This window comes from Tigriopus californicus, chromosome 2, assembly GCF_007210705.1.
Source record: "Tigriopus californicus strain San Diego chromosome 2, Tcal_SD_v2.1, whole genome shotgun sequence".
NCBI classification, from domain to species: Eukaryota; Metazoa; Arthropoda; class Copepoda; order Harpacticoida; family Harpacticidae; genus Tigriopus; species Tigriopus californicus.
In genome coordinates this window covers 10,500,820-10,518,963 of record NC_081441.1, presented here as the reverse complement: position 1 = coordinate 10,518,963, position 18,144 = coordinate 10,500,820, and the positions used below count along the sequence as shown (strand labels likewise).

At 46.4% G+C, this 18,144-nt stretch overlaps 3 protein-coding genes across 3 annotated transcripts; 1 reads left to right on the top strand and 2 right to left on the bottom strand.

The window, feature by feature from the left end:
- The first annotated feature begins 2,002 nt into the window (after positions 1-2,002).
- On the top strand, positions 2,003-5,881 carry LOC131877177 (ATP-dependent RNA helicase DDX42-like). Its single transcript, XM_059222781.1, has 2 exons — positions 2,003-2,407; positions 3,534-5,881. Exons 1-2 carry the CDS (start codon positions 2,118-2,120, stop codon positions 5,779-5,781), a joined length of 2,538 nt encoding a protein of 845 aa, XP_059078764.1. The 5' UTR covers positions 2,003-2,117; the 3' UTR covers positions 5,782-5,881.
- On the bottom strand, positions 5,786-9,774 carry LOC131877175 (arginine-glutamic acid dipeptide repeats protein-like). The gene is made up of 2 exons (XM_059222779.1): positions 9,078-9,774; positions 5,786-8,804 (listed from the first exon to the last, which is right to left on the bottom strand). The coding sequence occupies exons 1-2, from the start codon at positions 9,555-9,557 to the stop codon at positions 5,967-5,969; spliced, it is 3,318 nt and encodes a 1,105-aa protein (XP_059078762.1). The 5' UTR covers positions 9,558-9,774; the 3' UTR covers positions 5,786-5,966.
- Positions 9,775-13,874: 4,100 nt separating this feature from the next.
- On the bottom strand, positions 13,875-17,065 carry LOC131877176 (zinc finger protein 142-like). Its single transcript, XM_059222780.1, has 2 exons — positions 16,679-17,065; positions 13,875-16,602 (listed from the first exon to the last, which is right to left on the bottom strand). The coding sequence occupies exons 1-2, from the start codon at positions 16,963-16,965 to the stop codon at positions 13,965-13,967; spliced, it is 2,925 nt and encodes a 974-aa protein (XP_059078763.1). The 5' UTR covers positions 16,966-17,065; the 3' UTR covers positions 13,875-13,964.
- Between the last annotated feature and the right edge of the window lie 1,079 nt (positions 17,066-18,144).

The following is an 18,144-nucleotide window of genomic DNA, read 5'->3' as shown; positions in this document are numbered from 1 at the left end:
GTAAAATCAAAAATTATTTATTTGCACTTGTATGCCGACAAAGGTGGGCATGCTGGGAGAAATTGCTAACGTCTTTAAACGGTGGTTCAAGATAAAGACAAAAATATCGCGGTTAATCCTTAGTCACAAATCATGAATTTGGTCGTTAGACATGGCCTAGAGGTGTTTAAGTGAACTGATTTGCCAAACAGATCACCAGGCAAATGCAAAGCCAAAGCAAACAATTCTCTGACTCAACCTGTGTTGCGCATTTCATCTACAGAGCGACCACTATGTGTTAGAACGCAAGCTTTGGCAAGCTATAAATATGGATTTTTTTTAATTTCCCGCTTTTACTTAATGAAATGATATGATTGAACCTTCATTTCTAAGTATTTCTTAGTAAACAAAGTCTTTAATTGGGCGAACTATTCAAACTGCAAAGCAGAAAATGGAGAAGCGTGAAGCCATCCTCAGCCTTCATTCTGAGGGCAAAACTTGTCAGGAGATTGCTAGGACCCTTTCCAGCTTGAAGGTGACGAAGAGTACTGCCTGGTACACCATAGAAAGATACAAAGACACAGGAAGTGTGAAAAATAGGCCAAAGTCAGGACAACCTCAGTCCATCAAAACCCGGAAGTTAATTGAAGCAACCCGGAGCAAGATCAGAAGGAATCCAAAACGCTCAATTCGAAAATTGGCCTCAGAAGCTGGAGTGGGTCGAGAAAGTATGAGAAAGGTCATAAGGAAGGACCTTAAGATGAAGGCATATCACCTCCAGAAGAGACAATTGCTGAGTGCTGCCACGGTAACAAAGAGGCTATCCAGAGCCAAAGTTCTTTGAGACTGGATGAAGGCTTGGCCGGGAAAAAGGTACCATTTGGACAGATGAAAAAATTTTCACCGTGGAGCAAGCATACAATAACCACAATGACAGAATCTTGGCCAGGGACATTAAGAAGGTTCCTGTCAATAACAAAACCATATTTCGGAGGCAACACCCAGCCTCAGTGATGGTCTGGGCCGGAGTGACGTCATGTGGAAAGAAAACCCCCTTAATCTCTATCCCAGAGGGTGTAAAAGTGAACCAAGTACTTTATTTGGAGATGTTGACGGAAAAAGTTCTTCCTTGGGCCCAAACCCAGCACTGGGACCACTCTTACTGTTTCCAGCAGGACGAGGCACCCAGCCACACAGCCAACAAAGTCCAGGAGTGGTGTCAGAAATTTTTCCCCGAATTTTGGTCCAAGGAGATGTGGCCTCCATCCTCTCCAGATCTTAATGTTATGGACTATGCCATATGGTCCATACTGGAGAGGAAAGTGGGTGTCAAAACCTACAGCAATGTGGAGGACCTCAAGGTAGCTTTATTGGCTGCATGGGCTGATCTTGATGAAGAGGTCATACGTAGATCTTGTGGCGCAGCAAGGAAGAGGTTGAATGTGGTAATTAAGGCCAAAGGAGGATATTGCGAATGATGCAGTGAACTTTTTTGTACAATATGAACTTCTGATCATTAAGTTATTAAATGAAATTTTTGTACTACCTACAATTAGTTATATAATTACTGTTTTCTCCGTTCTAAAACATAGTTGTCACCTTGTAGAACTTTAAAACATTTTGAATATCAAAAGATAAATCAAAGCAACAAATCGACAATGAACCATGCTACATGTTAACTTTTAAACGGTCAACAGTGTACCCGAGAGGTCGGTCAGTCCTTTAGGAGAAAGATAAAAGTATCAAGTCTCCGTAAAGGATTATCAAATAATGATTGTAATCATCGATTAGCGTTAACCTATGACCCCATCAATGGCCTAAGAAGTATCCAGATCACAAAAATGACAGAAATTGCTCAGAGCTATGAACAAACACTAGATGACATCAGTCATTCAAGTTAACAGCAAAATAATCCAATGCTTTATTTAACGGATGACTATTCTTCTCAAGCTAGGGATTTGAGCCCATAATAATCCCTCTCTCTCACCAATCAGCTCCTGACTCATCCATATTTCCTCCTAGAATGGATCCCTCCCCACGCCATCTAGCCAACGATTCTAACAACTCGCTCCATTTGTTGTGTATGCTGTTCCCAGAGCAACAACAAAAATAAATCACCCCCGAACTACCCGCTCACGATGAGGCGTGGATCATCAGGGCGTGGCGGTCTGTACGCCAGTTTTGTCTCCTCCTCCTCCTCCTCGTCGTCGTCATCGCGACCGTCGTCGACCTCAGATTCGCTGAATCGACCTTATCGAGGGGCGGAAATCCCGCCGCCGTCCAATTTGAGCTCATCAGCACGACGAGGAGGTGGATTCCCGCCCCCAGCCTGCCTAGATTCACGGGCTGGTCCTGCGGCTAGTAGCGGTCTGTCCGTCCAAGACCGCGCTAGTTTCAACAACCCAACCCCAGGCATCAGTAAACACGGGTTCGTTGGGATCTTGGGATGGTAGCGCTTTGGATTGGGATGACGTCTGCCAATGGGTTGTTCTTCTTCTGGATGAAAATGAGATTCTGTTTGAAATGAACTTAAAACTCGCAAATCATGAATGTGAAGGAAGACAGTCTATTCAGGGTTGGGTAATAAGGAGGTTTGACAAAAAGAACGAAGTTCTTGAGGGTGACATATTTACGTGCAGTTCACAAAAAGAAGCCTGATATTGGAACCTAGGTTTTATAGCCGGATTGTTTCTTTATTAAAATACTGGGTTTTTATAGTAGTAATGAATGATGACTCTCTTATGAGCGCAATAAGCAATATCAATGCTCAGACATACAATCTTTTATCATTGAATGAACAGATCAGTATTTTGTTCCTGTTTGAAGTGGTTGGCTTGGCCATTAAGAAATCTTTTTCATTTTTTTTTTTTTTTAATATCGGTCTACGTAGGTAGTTCTCTTGATTATTTCTCCAATCAAAATCCAGCATCTCAAATTTTCCTTTGATTGCTTGAAGAGAAAATCACGAATAAGTAGAAAAATACAATATTGCACATTTTCCCAAAAAACGGTTACTCTATCCGCATCTTACTGCATCTTAAATTGCTTCTTGTAACCGGCATAATTGACAAAGTAAAAAATCTATTTCAATGGAAATGATTATCAAAGTCCTTTGGTTCACACCAATTTTCAGCAGTTTGGGTGATGTGTGTGTCCAAGCACCCAAAATTTAAATGGAACAAAACATATTGTTGAAAATGCTCAGAAATTACCCATCTAACTACATTATGTACTTTTTTACACTGCCCATGAATATATTAGTCGCCACAAACTTTTCCATTGAGGTCTCCAAATGTTCAAAAATACTCTTTAACTATACGATTTTAATGCGGTTCTCGCCAGTTTCCTTTATCCCAACCGTGTACAATATCTTTCTTTCGTCATTTAATCGGCATAGCCAAAAAGCCCTCAACCCAAAACCGGCGCTTGCATTTGATTTTAAATTTGAAAACATGGATGATGTACTGTTATTTTGTATATGACTGACATGCATGCTCTCTAGATTGTTAGACTTTAGAACCACTACATTGAATAGAATATATTTCCACTTTTAGATACTCGTCGATATCGTCAATCAATGCGTCTCATTTGAGTTGGCAAGAGACGCCCATTAAAAAGCAACGCACCGAAGAAGAGTACTTCAACGACGATGATGAAGAAGACCTATCCGCCAAGAAGCGCAAGAGTCAATCCGATGAGATGGACTTACCTTACCAACCCGCTCCCGGATCGCCCGGAGCGGCAGCCGCTAAAGAGGAGTCCGATTCCGAAGAAGACCCCTTGGACGCCTTCATGGCCAATCTAGAGCAGGATGTCAAGAAACGCGGCTTGAACAAGGTCGAGGCTTCGGTCACGGCTTCTTCCACGGCCACGAAGAAACCCAAAGAGATGAAAGGCACGCGCGTCGACATTGAAGAGGCTGACGATGAGGAGTCCTATTACAAATGGCTGGAAGACAATCCCAATGCCGGTCGCGGGCCCGAAGACGAGGACCTGGCCGTTGAATATGACGCCGATGGGAACCCGATCAACCCGCCCCATAGCAAATATATCGACCCGCTCCCACCCATCGATCACCATGCCATCAAATACGAACCCTTCGAGAAGAACTTCTACAACGAGCATCCGGACATCGCCTCCCTCAGTATCATCCAAGTCCTGGACTTGCAGCAAAAACTCGGTCTCAACATCTCGGGAGCCATTCCGCCCAAACCCGTGACGAGTTTCGGCCATTTCGGATTCGACGAGCCGCTCATGAAGGCCATTCGCAAGTCTGAATTCACTCAGCCCACGCCCATCCAGGCCCAAGGCATCCCGGCCCTCCTCTCTGGACGGGACGTGATCGGGATCGCTAAGACGGGCTCGGGTAAGACGGCCGCGTTCCTCTGGCCCATGTTGGTCCACATCATGGATCAACCTCGGCTGAGCAGAGGTCATGGTCCCATTGGTCTGATCTTGGTTCCCACGCGAGAATTGGCCACTCAAATCTATTCGGAGGCCAAGAAGTTCGGCAAGGTCTACGATTTGAAAGTGGTATGCGCTTATGGAGGCGGTTCGAAATGGGAGCAATCCAAGGATTTTGAATCGGGGGCGGAGATCGCGATTGCCACTCCCGGTCGGATGATCGACTTGATCAAGATGAAGGTTACGAACCTGGAGCGAGTGACCTATTTGATCTTGGATGAGGCGGATCGGATGTTCGACATGGGCTTTGAGACTCAGGTGCGGTCGATTTGCGATCATGTTCGACCCAATCGCCAATGCGGATTGTTCAGTGCCACCTTCAAGAAGCGAATCGAGCGGTTGGCCCGGGATTCGCTGTCCGATCCGATCAAGATCGTGCAAGGATCCATTGGTGAGGCCTCCGAGGATGTGAAGCAAATCGTGAAAGTCATGGAAGTGGGCGGGTTCAAATGGAATTGGCTGCTCAATAACCTGGTGGAGTTCACTTCTACCGGCTCGGTATTGATATTCGTGACAAAGAAGCAGAATTGCGAAGAGTTGGCGCACAATTTGCACCTGAAACAGATCGAATGTCGATGCATTCACGGGGATCTTCACCAATCCGAACGTAACGAGATCATTCAGAAGTTCAAAAAGAAGGAATTCGATATCCTAGTGGCCACCGACGTGGCAGCTCGAGGCTTAGACATTTCCCACATCCGTACCGTGGTCAACTTTGACGTGGCCCGAGATATCGATACCCACACCCACCGAGTGGGCCGGACCGGTCGAGCCGGCATCAAAGGCAAAGCATACACCCTCATCACCGAGAAAGACAAGGAATTCGCCGGACACATTGTCCGAAATCTCGAGGCTGCCAATCAGGATGTGTCCAAGGATCTCATGGACTTGGCCATGAAGAGCTCTTGGTTCCGCAATTCCCGGTTCAAACGCGGTCGAGGTAAAGGTTGTCAGGTGGATCGACCCGGTTTGGGCATGGGCTCGTCTTCGTCGTCTTCTTCTTCGACTTTGTCATCCTTCCCCGCCCTCGGTCATGAGCAGTACGCCTACGGAGACTCATCCGCCCCCAAAGAAGTGACTGCTTCGGGTGAGAGTCGGATATCGGGCTTGAAGATGGCCTTTAAGCATCAGTACATGTCCAAATTCCAAAAGGCATCCAATAGTGAGGAGAGCGATATCGGTCCCGCCGGGGTCCACCCCTCCATTCAAGAGCAAATGATGCCCCCGCCCCCGGGCATAGGCTCGCCCCTAGCCCCCCAGCCTCAGCCCCCGCCATCTTCGATGGGCTCGACGAATGATGCTCCTCGAGAACGAAAAAGAAAGTCTCGATGGGAATGACGAGTATCTATCAAATTGTGTATTGGTTCAAGCGAAGAAAAATACTAATATGATTGATTCATTGTTCCGGTTGGACATAATACATGACATGGATGATTCATTGGTAAGAGAGCGATTTCGGATCTGTACAGTCACAGTCCGACAGTTCATGCGATATAGCGAGTATCAAAGTGATGCCCGTGTTTCTATTGTCGACTGGCGGCAGCGGCTCGGGCTTGTTCCATGCGGAATAACTCCTCTTGTTGAGCCATATGGGCAGCCGCAGCCACGGATTGGTGGGCGGCTATGATGGAATGCTCCCTCTCCATCAACAACTGCCTCTGGAGCATCTCATGGCTGGGTGGAAGATGGTGATGATAACCTCCGGGACGCATGAGCATATCGGCGGGCGAGCGAAATCTTTGGTCCAGCCCATTGGGCGGTCGGGAGAGACCGGCCGAGGACGTGAGCGGACCCAACGGTCCATAGTGAGAGGGATGGAACGGTCCCGGCATTTCGGGCGTGACTCCGGCCATTTGGAGCCGCACCAGAGGGTCGGTGGCCAAGGCATTCATTCGCTCGGCGTATTGCCGTTCGGCCGAGGCCCGTGCGGCCATTTCCTCGAATCGGCGATTCTCAGCGGCTGCGGCTTGCATCAGTCCCTGGTGGGGCGAAGGGGGCGGGGCGGGGCCAAAGCCCGGAGGGTACATGGACGCCCGACTGACAGGCGGAGCGCCGAGACTCATCCGGAGCTCGTGATCCCGCCTCTCCATTTCAGCTGACATGGGATGACCGGGGGGAAAAGGTGAGGGCCGATGATGAGGCGGACCCTTGCCATAGGGGTCGTTGGGACTGAAGAGCGGGTGATGTGGGGAATGCATGCCTTGCATCTCCATGTGGGATCGTTTGACCGACTCGACCTTCAAGGCCTCTTCCCTCTCGTTGGCCTTGCGAATGCGTTCCTCTCGCTTCCGAGCCAATTTCGAGTCCGGAACGGGCTTGAAGATCATATCGGTCCGGGAGCACGAGTTGCCTTCGCCCCGGTTCCACATTCGAGTGAAAATGGCCGACTGAGATCGGTGACATTCCGAGCCATCGGGTTTAGGAGGAGGCGTGTCCTTCCTGGGAGGCGGTGGTGGAGCTGATAGGGCGGAATGATGGGCCGGCGGGGGCGGAGCGGTCCCCGGAGTTGCTGGACTTCGAGCGGCGGCTCGTTCGCCCAAAACCTGAATATCGGTATTGGTGTGTGCGGCGGGAGGTGGGGGGTGCTGCTGTTGTTGTTGGGGTTGTTGGAGTTGTGGCTGCATGAGCTGCTGTGGAACCTGTTGTTGCTGCTGTTGTTGTTGTTGAATTTGTTGCTGAAGATGTTGCTGTGGCTGCTGTAACGGCTGTGATGGTGGTGGTTGATGTTGTGGGGTAGTTGGCTGGTGCTGTTGGATTGGCTGCTGGTGAGGCACATGTTGTGACTGTTGTGACGGTGGTGGCGGGTGCTGAGGTTGCATTAGGAGCGATGTTGGGGGTGGGGGCTGATGTTGTTGTGGCAACTGTGGCTGCGGCTGTGACTGCGGCTGTGGCTGTGGCGGCTGTTGTGGTGTGACATGATGAAGACCAGTGGGTAGAGGGCGGCTGTGGCCAGGTTGTGAGGCTCCACCCAATGTGGGAATGGGCGACTTCAGATTGCCAAGAGCAGGTTGAGGTGGCTCGGCTTTCAAATCGACCGGATCAGTAGGCAAACTCACCCCCGACAGACCTAAAGGCTCCTTTGAGTCCTCCTCGATGGCGTTCAGATTAAGCTCGTCCTTGGAGGTATCGTCCAGAAGGGGCGTGGGAGCGTGAGGAGGCGACTGGGGCTCCTCTTTCTTCACAGCCAAGGGCTCTTCAATTTCGGGTTCGTCCTCCTCGTCCTCGATGAACTTGTGGCCTTCCAAATTGGGCAGCTCGGCGTATCTTTTGAAGTAGATTCGACATTCCGCACACAGAAGAAGCTTTTCCTTTCCCCCGTGATGCCAATCCTTGGATGAGGTGGTAAAGCAATGCCGACAATAGTAGGGGCTCATCTCATCCGGGTCCTTCTTGACCTCGACCTTGTCGTTATCCTCAGCCTCGCTACAACTACTCAAATCGGTCGGATCGTCTTTCATGGACTTGGTCGCGCCCTTGCCACCCTTGATTCGTCGCATCACGGCTGGACGGTGCCGACGGCCACGAGGGCGGTTGTTGGCCGCACCCGTGGTTTTCTTCCAGAAATAGTAGAACTCGATCAACTCCGCCGTATCCTTCTCGGGCAGAAACTCGGCCCGAATCTTGAAGAAGTTCTTCCCATGAAGTCGAAGTCCCTTGATGAAACACTTGACCTCCTCCTCATGCCATCGCCGGAAGATGTCTTCAGGGAAAGGGGTTTTCAAAAGGCTTTGCAAGGCCTTGCCCGTGTCATAATCGCACTCGTGTAATGTCCGGATGGCTTGGGCCGTGATCCCGTCCCGTGAAGCGGCCGATATGCCCTCCTCGGGCGATCCACCGTCACACATGGCGGCAAAAGCGGCCATGGAACGAGCTGCACGCAAGAACATGAGCAAATCATGGTCATGGATCCGCTCCGGACACCAAGCGATCTCCTCGCCCCAAGGCTCGGGTCGTCGCTCGATGGGCACTTGGCCCTTATATTCCGGCAGCTTGGCCTGATGGGAAGCCCCCACCCGAATCTCGCCCTGCGTGGAGGCCAATCGACGGGTTTCCGGATTGTACGAGAGCGTGTAAAAGAACACGTCCTCTTCGGGATGGAACTCCTTCAAGGCTTTCAGGTCCATGCAATGGTGGACCACGCACTTCCCACGGAGAACGGAGGCCGGGTAGATATCCGTCATTTCCGAGATGAAGAGCTCCCGCGTCCGATACATGGACTCGTTCATGAGTCGCCGCGATCCGGCCGATTCAATGTGACGGTCTTGAATCAGCAATTGATACACTTGTTCGGGCACCTCGGAGGTCCGGTAGAACCACTTGATGTGCACCATCAACGTATCACGTTTGCTCATTTTCAGATCCTGCAAGCAACAAGGTCAAGGGGGGTCAATTCAATTCAATGGGGCTAGATTTTTCAGGTACATGTGAGCACCAGTTCAGTCTCTAACCGGTCTGTCTATAAGCCAAATGATCAATCGACCTTCGGACATCCCAGCCCATCCAGAATCTAATCAATTTTGATCCCATCTATCTACTTCCATCATGCAACCTCGGACCATGCATTTCGGAGGCAGGGTCATCTTCATCTGAACCTGAGTGCATGAGGGGTCGAGCGAGTGTGCCCATGGACTGACCTGAATCTGGCAAATGTAGTAGGGCTGATCGGGTCTTTGGCTCTCGATGTAAACGGCCTCGCCGGGCGTGTAATCCTTAGCATGCGTCAGACAATGGTATTTCATAACCTCTCCGTTGCCCGCTTTCTTCCACACCTTGCCGTGATAGGGCCGTTTGCCCACATTCATCTCCACAATCTCGCCGTTGTCGTCGTCACCTCCCTCGCCCTCCTCGCCCTCCTCCTCCAGTTCGTCCTCACCGCCCTCTTTGGCCAACCGGCCTCGCCTCCGCCCTTCTTCGTCCTCGTCTTCGTGCGTCTTGCTCTCCGTCTCATCCTCGTCCTCTTTCCCGCCCGTCATGGCGTCGTCGGCCGGCGAGGCCGCACTGGATTCGCCGCCGTGCCCGTGATCGGAATGATGATGATGATGGTTCTTCGGACTGGCCTCGGCCGAATCCGGCTCTTCCGGCCGATTGGCCCGGCTCATGATGCTCGTACTCATGAGGGTGGTCTAGACGGGCGTCATGTTAAGAGGGAACCTGACTAGAGAAGGATGATGATTTGGATGATGATGATGATGATGATGGCCTTAACCTAGCGGGCAATGGGCGATCAGTGAATGAACGGATGGATGGGTTTCCGGGATTGATCTGCCTTCCATCAGACGGAGATCATGGCTGGTGAACATTGAACAACACCCACACTGATGGGGAGGGAGAGGGGCTAGGATTGGGCGGTATTTGCACTCTCAGCCTGCTCAAACCCACGGGCGCTGAAAGGCAGGCTGAAAGGCCCAGCCCAGGCGAATTGGCCATGGGTCGAGGTAAACACACAGGGTGGCCATTCCATTGGTTTTAGCCGTTTTTGCCCACTACCTTCACACTGTTACGAGGGTAATCTATGCCCATTCAAAAAGGAAAACTGGCAAATCTTTTTAACTTTATTTCCAAACAATAACAAATCCATCCATGAAACACAAATTAGAGTTAGTGGATCTGGCTAGCCTTTAGATATAGGGTTGATCTGAAATCTTGGTCAAAAGCTTGTTCAAGTCTGACTTGTAACCTCTTACACAGGCAAAAGTCTTTTTCGTTCTCTTCTCTCTCTTCTCGTTGCGGACAAACCACTTGAGAAATGTAAGAATATCCTCTAAAATGCCTGACTTTAACTAGGTATTTTTGTCAGATAGCTTGTTGCTGATCTGTTCTAACTCCATACATACACCACCAACCCTTCTGCGAGACCTTTCAAACCCAATACAGGTATAATTACAAGCACTTTTACTGTTTAAATAGAGATAAATAAAGAGGTATACATTTTGTATTTACACCAAACAAGCAACTTTTCAACATCATCTTTTTCGACTACAAGTTTCTTTGAATTTCGTCAGAAGACAAACTAAATTCCAGTATAAGTGGACCATGTTAGAAAGGCAGTCCTTGAATGGTGATTTCACTACCTTTTTTATCTTCTTAAAAACATGGTGTAGCCAAATTTAAACAAGAAATTAGATCCCAGGGCAAATTAAATCAGCAGTAATACTTTTTCAAGAGGTAACTCGGGGACGGTGAGCAAATGTGACCATGAGGAAGAGAGCAGAAGGGACTGGGGGCGTCGAGGCCGTGGCGCAAGCCTGCGGCAGCTCGGTTGCAAGGGTCCTTTGCCTTGGATCCCAACATCATGCTAACTGCAAACTGGTCACTTCTCACTGGCAATAACAAAGCAGCTGTCCCTTAGTTACCTTTTGTAAAGTATTTTCAAATCAACTTATATAGGAAAAGCAATAATGTGCACCAACAGTGAAGCTGCAACGTGGCTGTGGTTGAATGACTGGTTTGTTTCTGGCAATCTGGCTTTAGCTACAAACAAAAATCCTAATTTTGCGGTTTTCTTGTGCTAACTGTATGGGCCCCCTACTTTAGCAACGGATCACTGCTTGGGTTAAGCTTGCCCAAGTTCTAGTACTTGGCCAAGCTTTGCTTGTAAACAAGTAGAACTTGGGTGCCTGTGATGACTTGCAACTTGCCCTTTTCCCATCAGTACTATTCAGCCAAGCACCACTTTTGCAGAAGAATAAGTATTTAAACGTTTCAAGGCAGTTTTGCTTTTTAGTTAGCATTTGTAGAAGTCTAACAAAATGAGCATGATTGTCCCGTAAAGAATACAAGTAAATGACAAACGTAATGGGAGCCTTTAACAATAAATTTTCAAAAAATATGTTTAAGACAGGACAAGTTTGTATATAGTATCTGCACTATTCAAAGTTCACCAAAGACATCGTCTGTGAAATTAGCGCCCAAGATTAAGTATCAAAGAAATCATACCAGTTGCTCTCCAAGCTTTTTATATGCCATTCAACAAGAGTCATATATCATCACATAATACTCCTCATTCTCCCGAGTATGATGCCATCTCCAAAAATCCAGGGTTTGAGCCGTTACCAAAAAAGGGTAGGGAACCTTTACGCAATTTTCATTCCCTTGCTTAAAAAAAGAAGAAAAGTAACGGTAACGGGAGGGCTAAGAACCCGTTCCATTATCGTTGCTGCTACTTTTTCAGAAAAGTAACGTATTACCGGTAACGCTACTCAAAAAGTAACGCATTACTCAAACCCTGACCATTAGTATACCTATGCTTCTATAATCAGGGGTCAGAATATGGACTAGCAAAATGCTTTCTCCATGACTGACCTCAGATTATCTAGCCATCAGAAAGTGAGGCTTCTTGAATTACAAAACCGCATCCTCAGAATCTTACTAATGAAAGGAACTTATGGTTCGGAAAGTTAAGATGCGTCATCGTCACCCTATACCTGGAACCAGTGAGAATAACGTCCATGGGTCAGAAAGCTTGACGGGCTTGACGCCCCCACAGGGTTCCTACCTTCGATAGCATTAAACACTTGTACAATGTTAATCTCGGAGAGATGATTCCAAAAAGAGACCTAATGTCAAACTACAGAAAATATTTTGTGATGAGCAGGGCTCTACAAAAAAATACGAATGCAATATTTTTCACATATTTCACCCTTTTCCTTAAAATTGCAAAAACCTGAAGAATAACATGTCATGTCATGGGTTTTTTTCCAAATGGCGTGATTACCTTGCTCTTTTGACCGCGCATCCAATCAATATTATGCCTCTTTCACAAACAAATTGCTCCAGTTTCGTTTTTGTCACATGGCCAAAAAAAATTGGTGAAAAATAGATTGATCTCCATTCCTAGTGTTAAACCACAACGGTTCATACGCGCATGACCTTAGCCCAATTACCAAATGCTTCAGTCAAACGGTTTCTATTTATAGTAAAAAATACATATGTTCATAAAATGAAGTAGGCAAAAGCAAGAGTATACAAAACTTACAAACATGTTCGTGGCGCACTCTCACAACAGAAACCAAATCATAACCAAGTACGAAGTTTGAGACAAACTAGAGCCAACGCAAAACATATATCAAGAAATGACGTTAATTAAAGAAGGGTCAAGATTAGCATTAACACCTGGGGTATAAACTGATAACTGAATTGATACACGACTTAAGTAAAGATTCTGAAAGGATGAGTGCTATTAGACTTAAACACAAATGTTTTGCCGTCACGCAAGCTGATTTTGTTCCTGTGGAAAAGCCATCACAAAAAACTCAATTTGAATATTTTTGAACTTTACCTATCTTAACACTTGTGTGTCGCCTCATTTAGAGGGCTACGCAAACATTTCATTTCGTCATTTTCATTCGTTTAGTTTGGGTTATCTATTTACTTATTGCTACACTTTCCGCTTGTACGCATTTGTGATCATTTCTCGTTTTCCTTGGCAAAGTTTATAGTGTTGGCCTGAATCACATGTTGGGCCTCGAAACTTCGAGACCATTTTCATTTTCCAATATTTGGCAATAATACCTTCTTAAATTGAATACGAATTGCTTCCTAAATTAATTAAGGTTGAGGGATCCCTTAGTCCCATACATGATGTCAAGTCAGGTGTTCCCCAGGGCTCCATCTTAGGGCCCCTCCTTTTTATAATATTCGTTGCCCCGCTTCAAAAGCTTAGTATTACTGCCAGTCTCTCTTCTTATGCTGACGATACAAAGTTACTTTTGGGTAAGAATGGCCAAGATTCCACTAGCCTTGCAAAGGACCTAGAAATAATCTCTTCTTGGGTTACTGAGAGGAATATGGCCCTGAACTCCTTTAAATACTCCACTCGTAGATAATGGAGGTAAAGATATTGAGCAGGTCTCATCTATAAGAGATTTAGGTGAAGTCCTCCAAAATGATGGAAAGTTCGATGAGCATATCCAGTTGAAGGTGGGAAAAGCTTTTCAAAAGTGTGGTTGGATATATTGCACGTTTGAGTCCAGAGATAGCATCACGATGCTAACTCTGTCCAAGTCGATTGTCCAGCCACATCTTGAATATGCTTCACCCATTTGGGATCCAATGAGTTCAGCAGGTTTGCAAAAGGTCAAACAAGTACTGGGAGAGACTAAAAAAGTTAGGGCTGTACAGTGTTCAGAGAAGGTGCGAAAGGTATCTGATACTGTACGTCTTCAAAAGTATCCATGCGCTCTGTCCCAACGACCGTAGAGGCTTAATGTACATTTTGAGAGCACCTTCAAGTCCTCGAGAATCCAGGCTAGTTCGAACAAGAATGAATTCCACTTCATTATAATAGTACTGGAGATTACATTCCCTGTAGTGGTAAGAAACGCCCGTGAAAAAACAAACCAAAAAAAAAAAGAATTTCCTGATCTTTACCCTAACACAACCGTCTTCATCCTAGACTACAATATTCTTAGATTGTTGTCCATGCCAACAAGTCCTGCTAATAATCTTTAATCTTGTGATAAAAACAAGAACACCAACATAAAGCTGAATATTGATAACTGGCTTGTCAAAAGACACCTCTTTTAGCTTCTAGGTTGAAAATATAATTTGACATGGCGATTGATTGAGAATGCATCAGGATATGCATCTGAATGATCGCTCGTTAAGTGACTCTTGTAATCGATCTTGGCATTGGTAGCAAATGAGCAAATTCTACACTTGTAGACCGAGGCATTGGGATGCTTATTGGTCTTGAGGATATGCTTGCGGAGATTCTCTTCCGTAGAGCACAGATGATCACAGAGTCGGCATTGAAACTGGATCGATCCTTCGTGAATGGCTCGAACATGGCGTCGCAAGTGTTGTTGCGAACCGGATTTGTAGTCGCATAAATTGCATTGGAAGGAATCCGCACCATTTCGACTATGCTTCCGCAAGATATGACGTTTCAATTCGGACGACCGCTTGCATCTATATTCGCACAAATCGCACGCAAAATCGAGCCGCTCCAAGTGAATCACAGCATGCTTTTTCAAATCAGACGCACACTGACCTACGTACGAGCACTGCTCACATTTATAGATCAGTGACGACGATTCGTGAGATTTCAAATGGTGAGAGTACCCAGAAAATGTATGTAAACTTAAGCCACATTCTGGGCACGCCTTAGCTTGGAAATGTGAGCGTTTTTCATGAAGTTGCAGCAATTTTGGACTTGGAGTCGAATAAGGACATTGTAAGCAAATCAGAAGCTTTTGAGATCCCTTCTTGGAAGCCTTTCCATGGCCGCTTCGGTCTTGATGACGGACGAGGTTGCATTTGGTCTTGAAAATTCGATAGCAATCCGCGCAACGGTGCGATTCCCCGTGAACCCGCACATGTTCCCAGAGCTTAGATCGGGTGAAATATTTATCACACAAAGAGCAACGATATCGCCCTTGTTCATCTCGTTGGTTCCCATGAAGCAAGGATTGATGAAAAAGAACCATATTCAAGGAATCGCAACTGAATTGACACCCGTCTTGGCCGCACAAAAGGCTGCCAGAAGTGATCTCGCCTTTCGTTTGGCATTGAGCTTTGACATGGGCGCCCAGTTCTTGAGCAAGTGCAAATTTATGCCCGCAAAGACCGCACTGGCTCATTTTGTCCAAATGAGAATCTTTAATGTGAGTCTTTAGAGCTATGAGATCGTCCAGGACTAATTGACAAAAGTCACACATCACTGAGTTGACATGTCCTTGGGAGCGTTCCCTCGCCTTTAATCGATGTTCCAAGGATTTCCGATGCTTTTCACACACGCTCTTGGAATGGAATTGGATCCGACAAATGCGGCAATGATATTTGGATCGTTTATCCGGATGTGCCAGGAATCTATGGCTCTGAACGGATCGAAATGATTGATTGGCAAATGGACAGTGCTCACATTCAAACAGTTCATGATCGTTGAATTGGAATTGTCTTTGCTTGTGCTTCAAGACCATGTGTCTTTTGAGGGCGAATTTGAGGCGAAATTCCTCGGAGCAAATGGAACAGGACATCAGTTCCACTCGCCTGATCTTGATTGGAACACAACGACTAATGGCCACCACAATGTCGTGGTGTTTCTCGCCCTTGAGATGCTCCCCCATTCCTTGGCTTGATTTCGAGAACACATCGCAGAATGAACACCAATACTGGAACGTATCCGATGATTGGCTGAGCTGATGCCAATCCGATGTCCAATGGGCCAGAAATTCGTGATCCCAATTGCAAAAAAATCGACACGGTTCACATTGAAATGGAGCCAACTTGGTTACATCATGAATGTGATCGAAGATCAAGGCACGATTCACCGGATCATTCCGACGGAGTTTGGAGCGATGATGATGGAAATGCGAGATGAGGTGCTTGCCAAACTGGTTCGCATTCACTTGTGCGGAACATCCTTGACATTGGATCACTCCAGTGGATTCATCATTCGTTTGAACCGAGAGGCACGCCTTTGAATCACAGATCCCATCGGCCAAAGGGTGATCCGGGCCATCCGTACCCTTGTACTTGAGATTGATCAATCTTTTTCTCGGCGAAGTGGTAATGGTATTGGATTTGAGGAGATGTGAATCGCTCTTCAAGTGGCGTTCCAAGACATCCCGAGATGAGAGGGCTTTTTCGCAGGGTTGACAAAACAAGTGTTCGCCATTTTCAGATTCGTTCAGTTCTGCCACTTCTTCCATTAAGGTCGGATCATTGCAACTATGATCGATGCCAATCACATCATCTGGCAAGACATCTCGCCAAAGAGCATCCTCGTCGACGGGACCGTCTCCAAAAGGTGGTCCGTTCTCGGTTTCCGGTTGCCATAAACGAAATCGAACACCAAGGGGTGTGGCGTGATTGGCCACTTCATCCACCTCGTGCTCCACACCCACTGTGGTCACATTCATGAGATTCATGCGGCGCATAAAATCGTTCTGATTTTGTGACGGGGACAAACTGAGGGAAGGATAGACCGGCGCCATAAGGACATCTTTGACCTTGGATTTGCTCGAACCTGGGGGTTTGATGTATGACAAAAGGCTGTGAGGCTTGGCCTTGGCATTTCGGTGGTCAGGGGGTGATTCCGGAAAGTCCATGGAGTCGCTCCAAAACTCGGGTTCCCGATTTTGAGCCTCCTTGATAGAAGGCATGAAACCGGCGATCAGGGGAACATTGGACTCGACTGCCTCATTTTCCACATTCGACCTATTGAACGTTGAAAGAGTCATCAAGAATTTGCACTGCAACTCCCCAATGTACTGTCAGTCTGTCACACAATTACCTGGGTACACTTGTATTTGGTTTCTGTTGTAGTTCCAGGGATTGAAAGAAATCTTCAGCAGGACAAAGGGGCTCTGGAACTAGGGGGGATTCGGGCCCTTCAGGGGTTTCAAGGATTTCTAGACTCTCTTTGGGATGGTTCGTGCTTGATTCTGTCGTGGTTAATTTGGGGCAAAGTCGGTCTCTTCGATGACGGATGTAACTCTCCAAACCATGCAACGAGGCTTGGCATAAGTTGCATTGGTGGATATCATTGTCATCCGGGACGACCACGTCGTCATCCATCATTGTTATAGCCTTCAATAGTTGCTAACAAAGTTTCGAGTTGATACGCTAAAAGCCCTTCTTTGAGATGTTTCGGCTGGCATATAATGTTTTGAAACTTTGCCCTTCTGGAAGTCAGTTGCTTAGAACGGAACTTGTTGGACATGGGGGATTAAACCTTGCCATGCTTAAGGGCTCTTAGTTTTGCAATTTGGCTTTGATGTAGTCTTTCGATCACGGTATATACTGCAATTTGGGAGGAAATTTGAATATATTGATATTTTGTTTGCCATGGTATGTTTTATCTTCATCACCACAAGAATGAGTGGTCAACAAGATAACATTATTAAATATGAGCCAAACAGTTAGTGGATAAGAGGGAGGTCAAAAATTGTGCGAAATGTTGATTTGGTAGAATTAGGCACAAAACAAAATCGAAAGTCTTACAAAAAGTGGAAATTCCAAGAAAAATGAACTATTTTACGAAAGATGATGGAAAAATACAAATTGCCAAAAGGTAAATGAACTGAATATCAGTAACTTATTGACAAAGATTGTTTTCTTTGAAAAAAAAAAAGAGAAGGGTCTATCTGTTTAGTTCATACGGAAACAAATTGATTTCGTTAATGAAGAGTATGACGACCCCAATTTTCTGCTCATTGACCTTCACAAACGAACTAATTCCTTTATTATTTATACTACAATAAAAATCGGATATAAGAGCAGCTTTGGGGCCGTGAATTTCTGCTCTTATATCCGATGCTTCAGTTCCGCGGCTCCAGAGGCAAAACTGATGACAGGATGCATATTTTTAAGCTATAATTTGATGTAGCTTTACGGTCTAAACAAAATGTAGTCATAAAAATCGAGAAAAATGAAACAAAATGCAAGGAGGGCAGTGTGTTGGCTGTATGTTTACGCACCAAATATGTAGCTAATCGATCACTGAATTACATACTGGCTATGAAGTTCGAAAAGACAAACAAGAGTTTTCCAAAGGAAGCACATTTGACTCCTAACTTTGTGGCAGCTTCGGTCAGGCTTATCTTGGACAGCTTCTCAAAATCGGCAAGGAGCTTGTGCCTCTCCTTGATGGAAAAAGTGGTTGTCTTGGCAGAAGCCATTATGTATGACTTTGTTTTTTATGAGAAAGCGGATGAAAAATTGCTTTTACAAAATAGCTTAACCACTTTCCATCGAAAA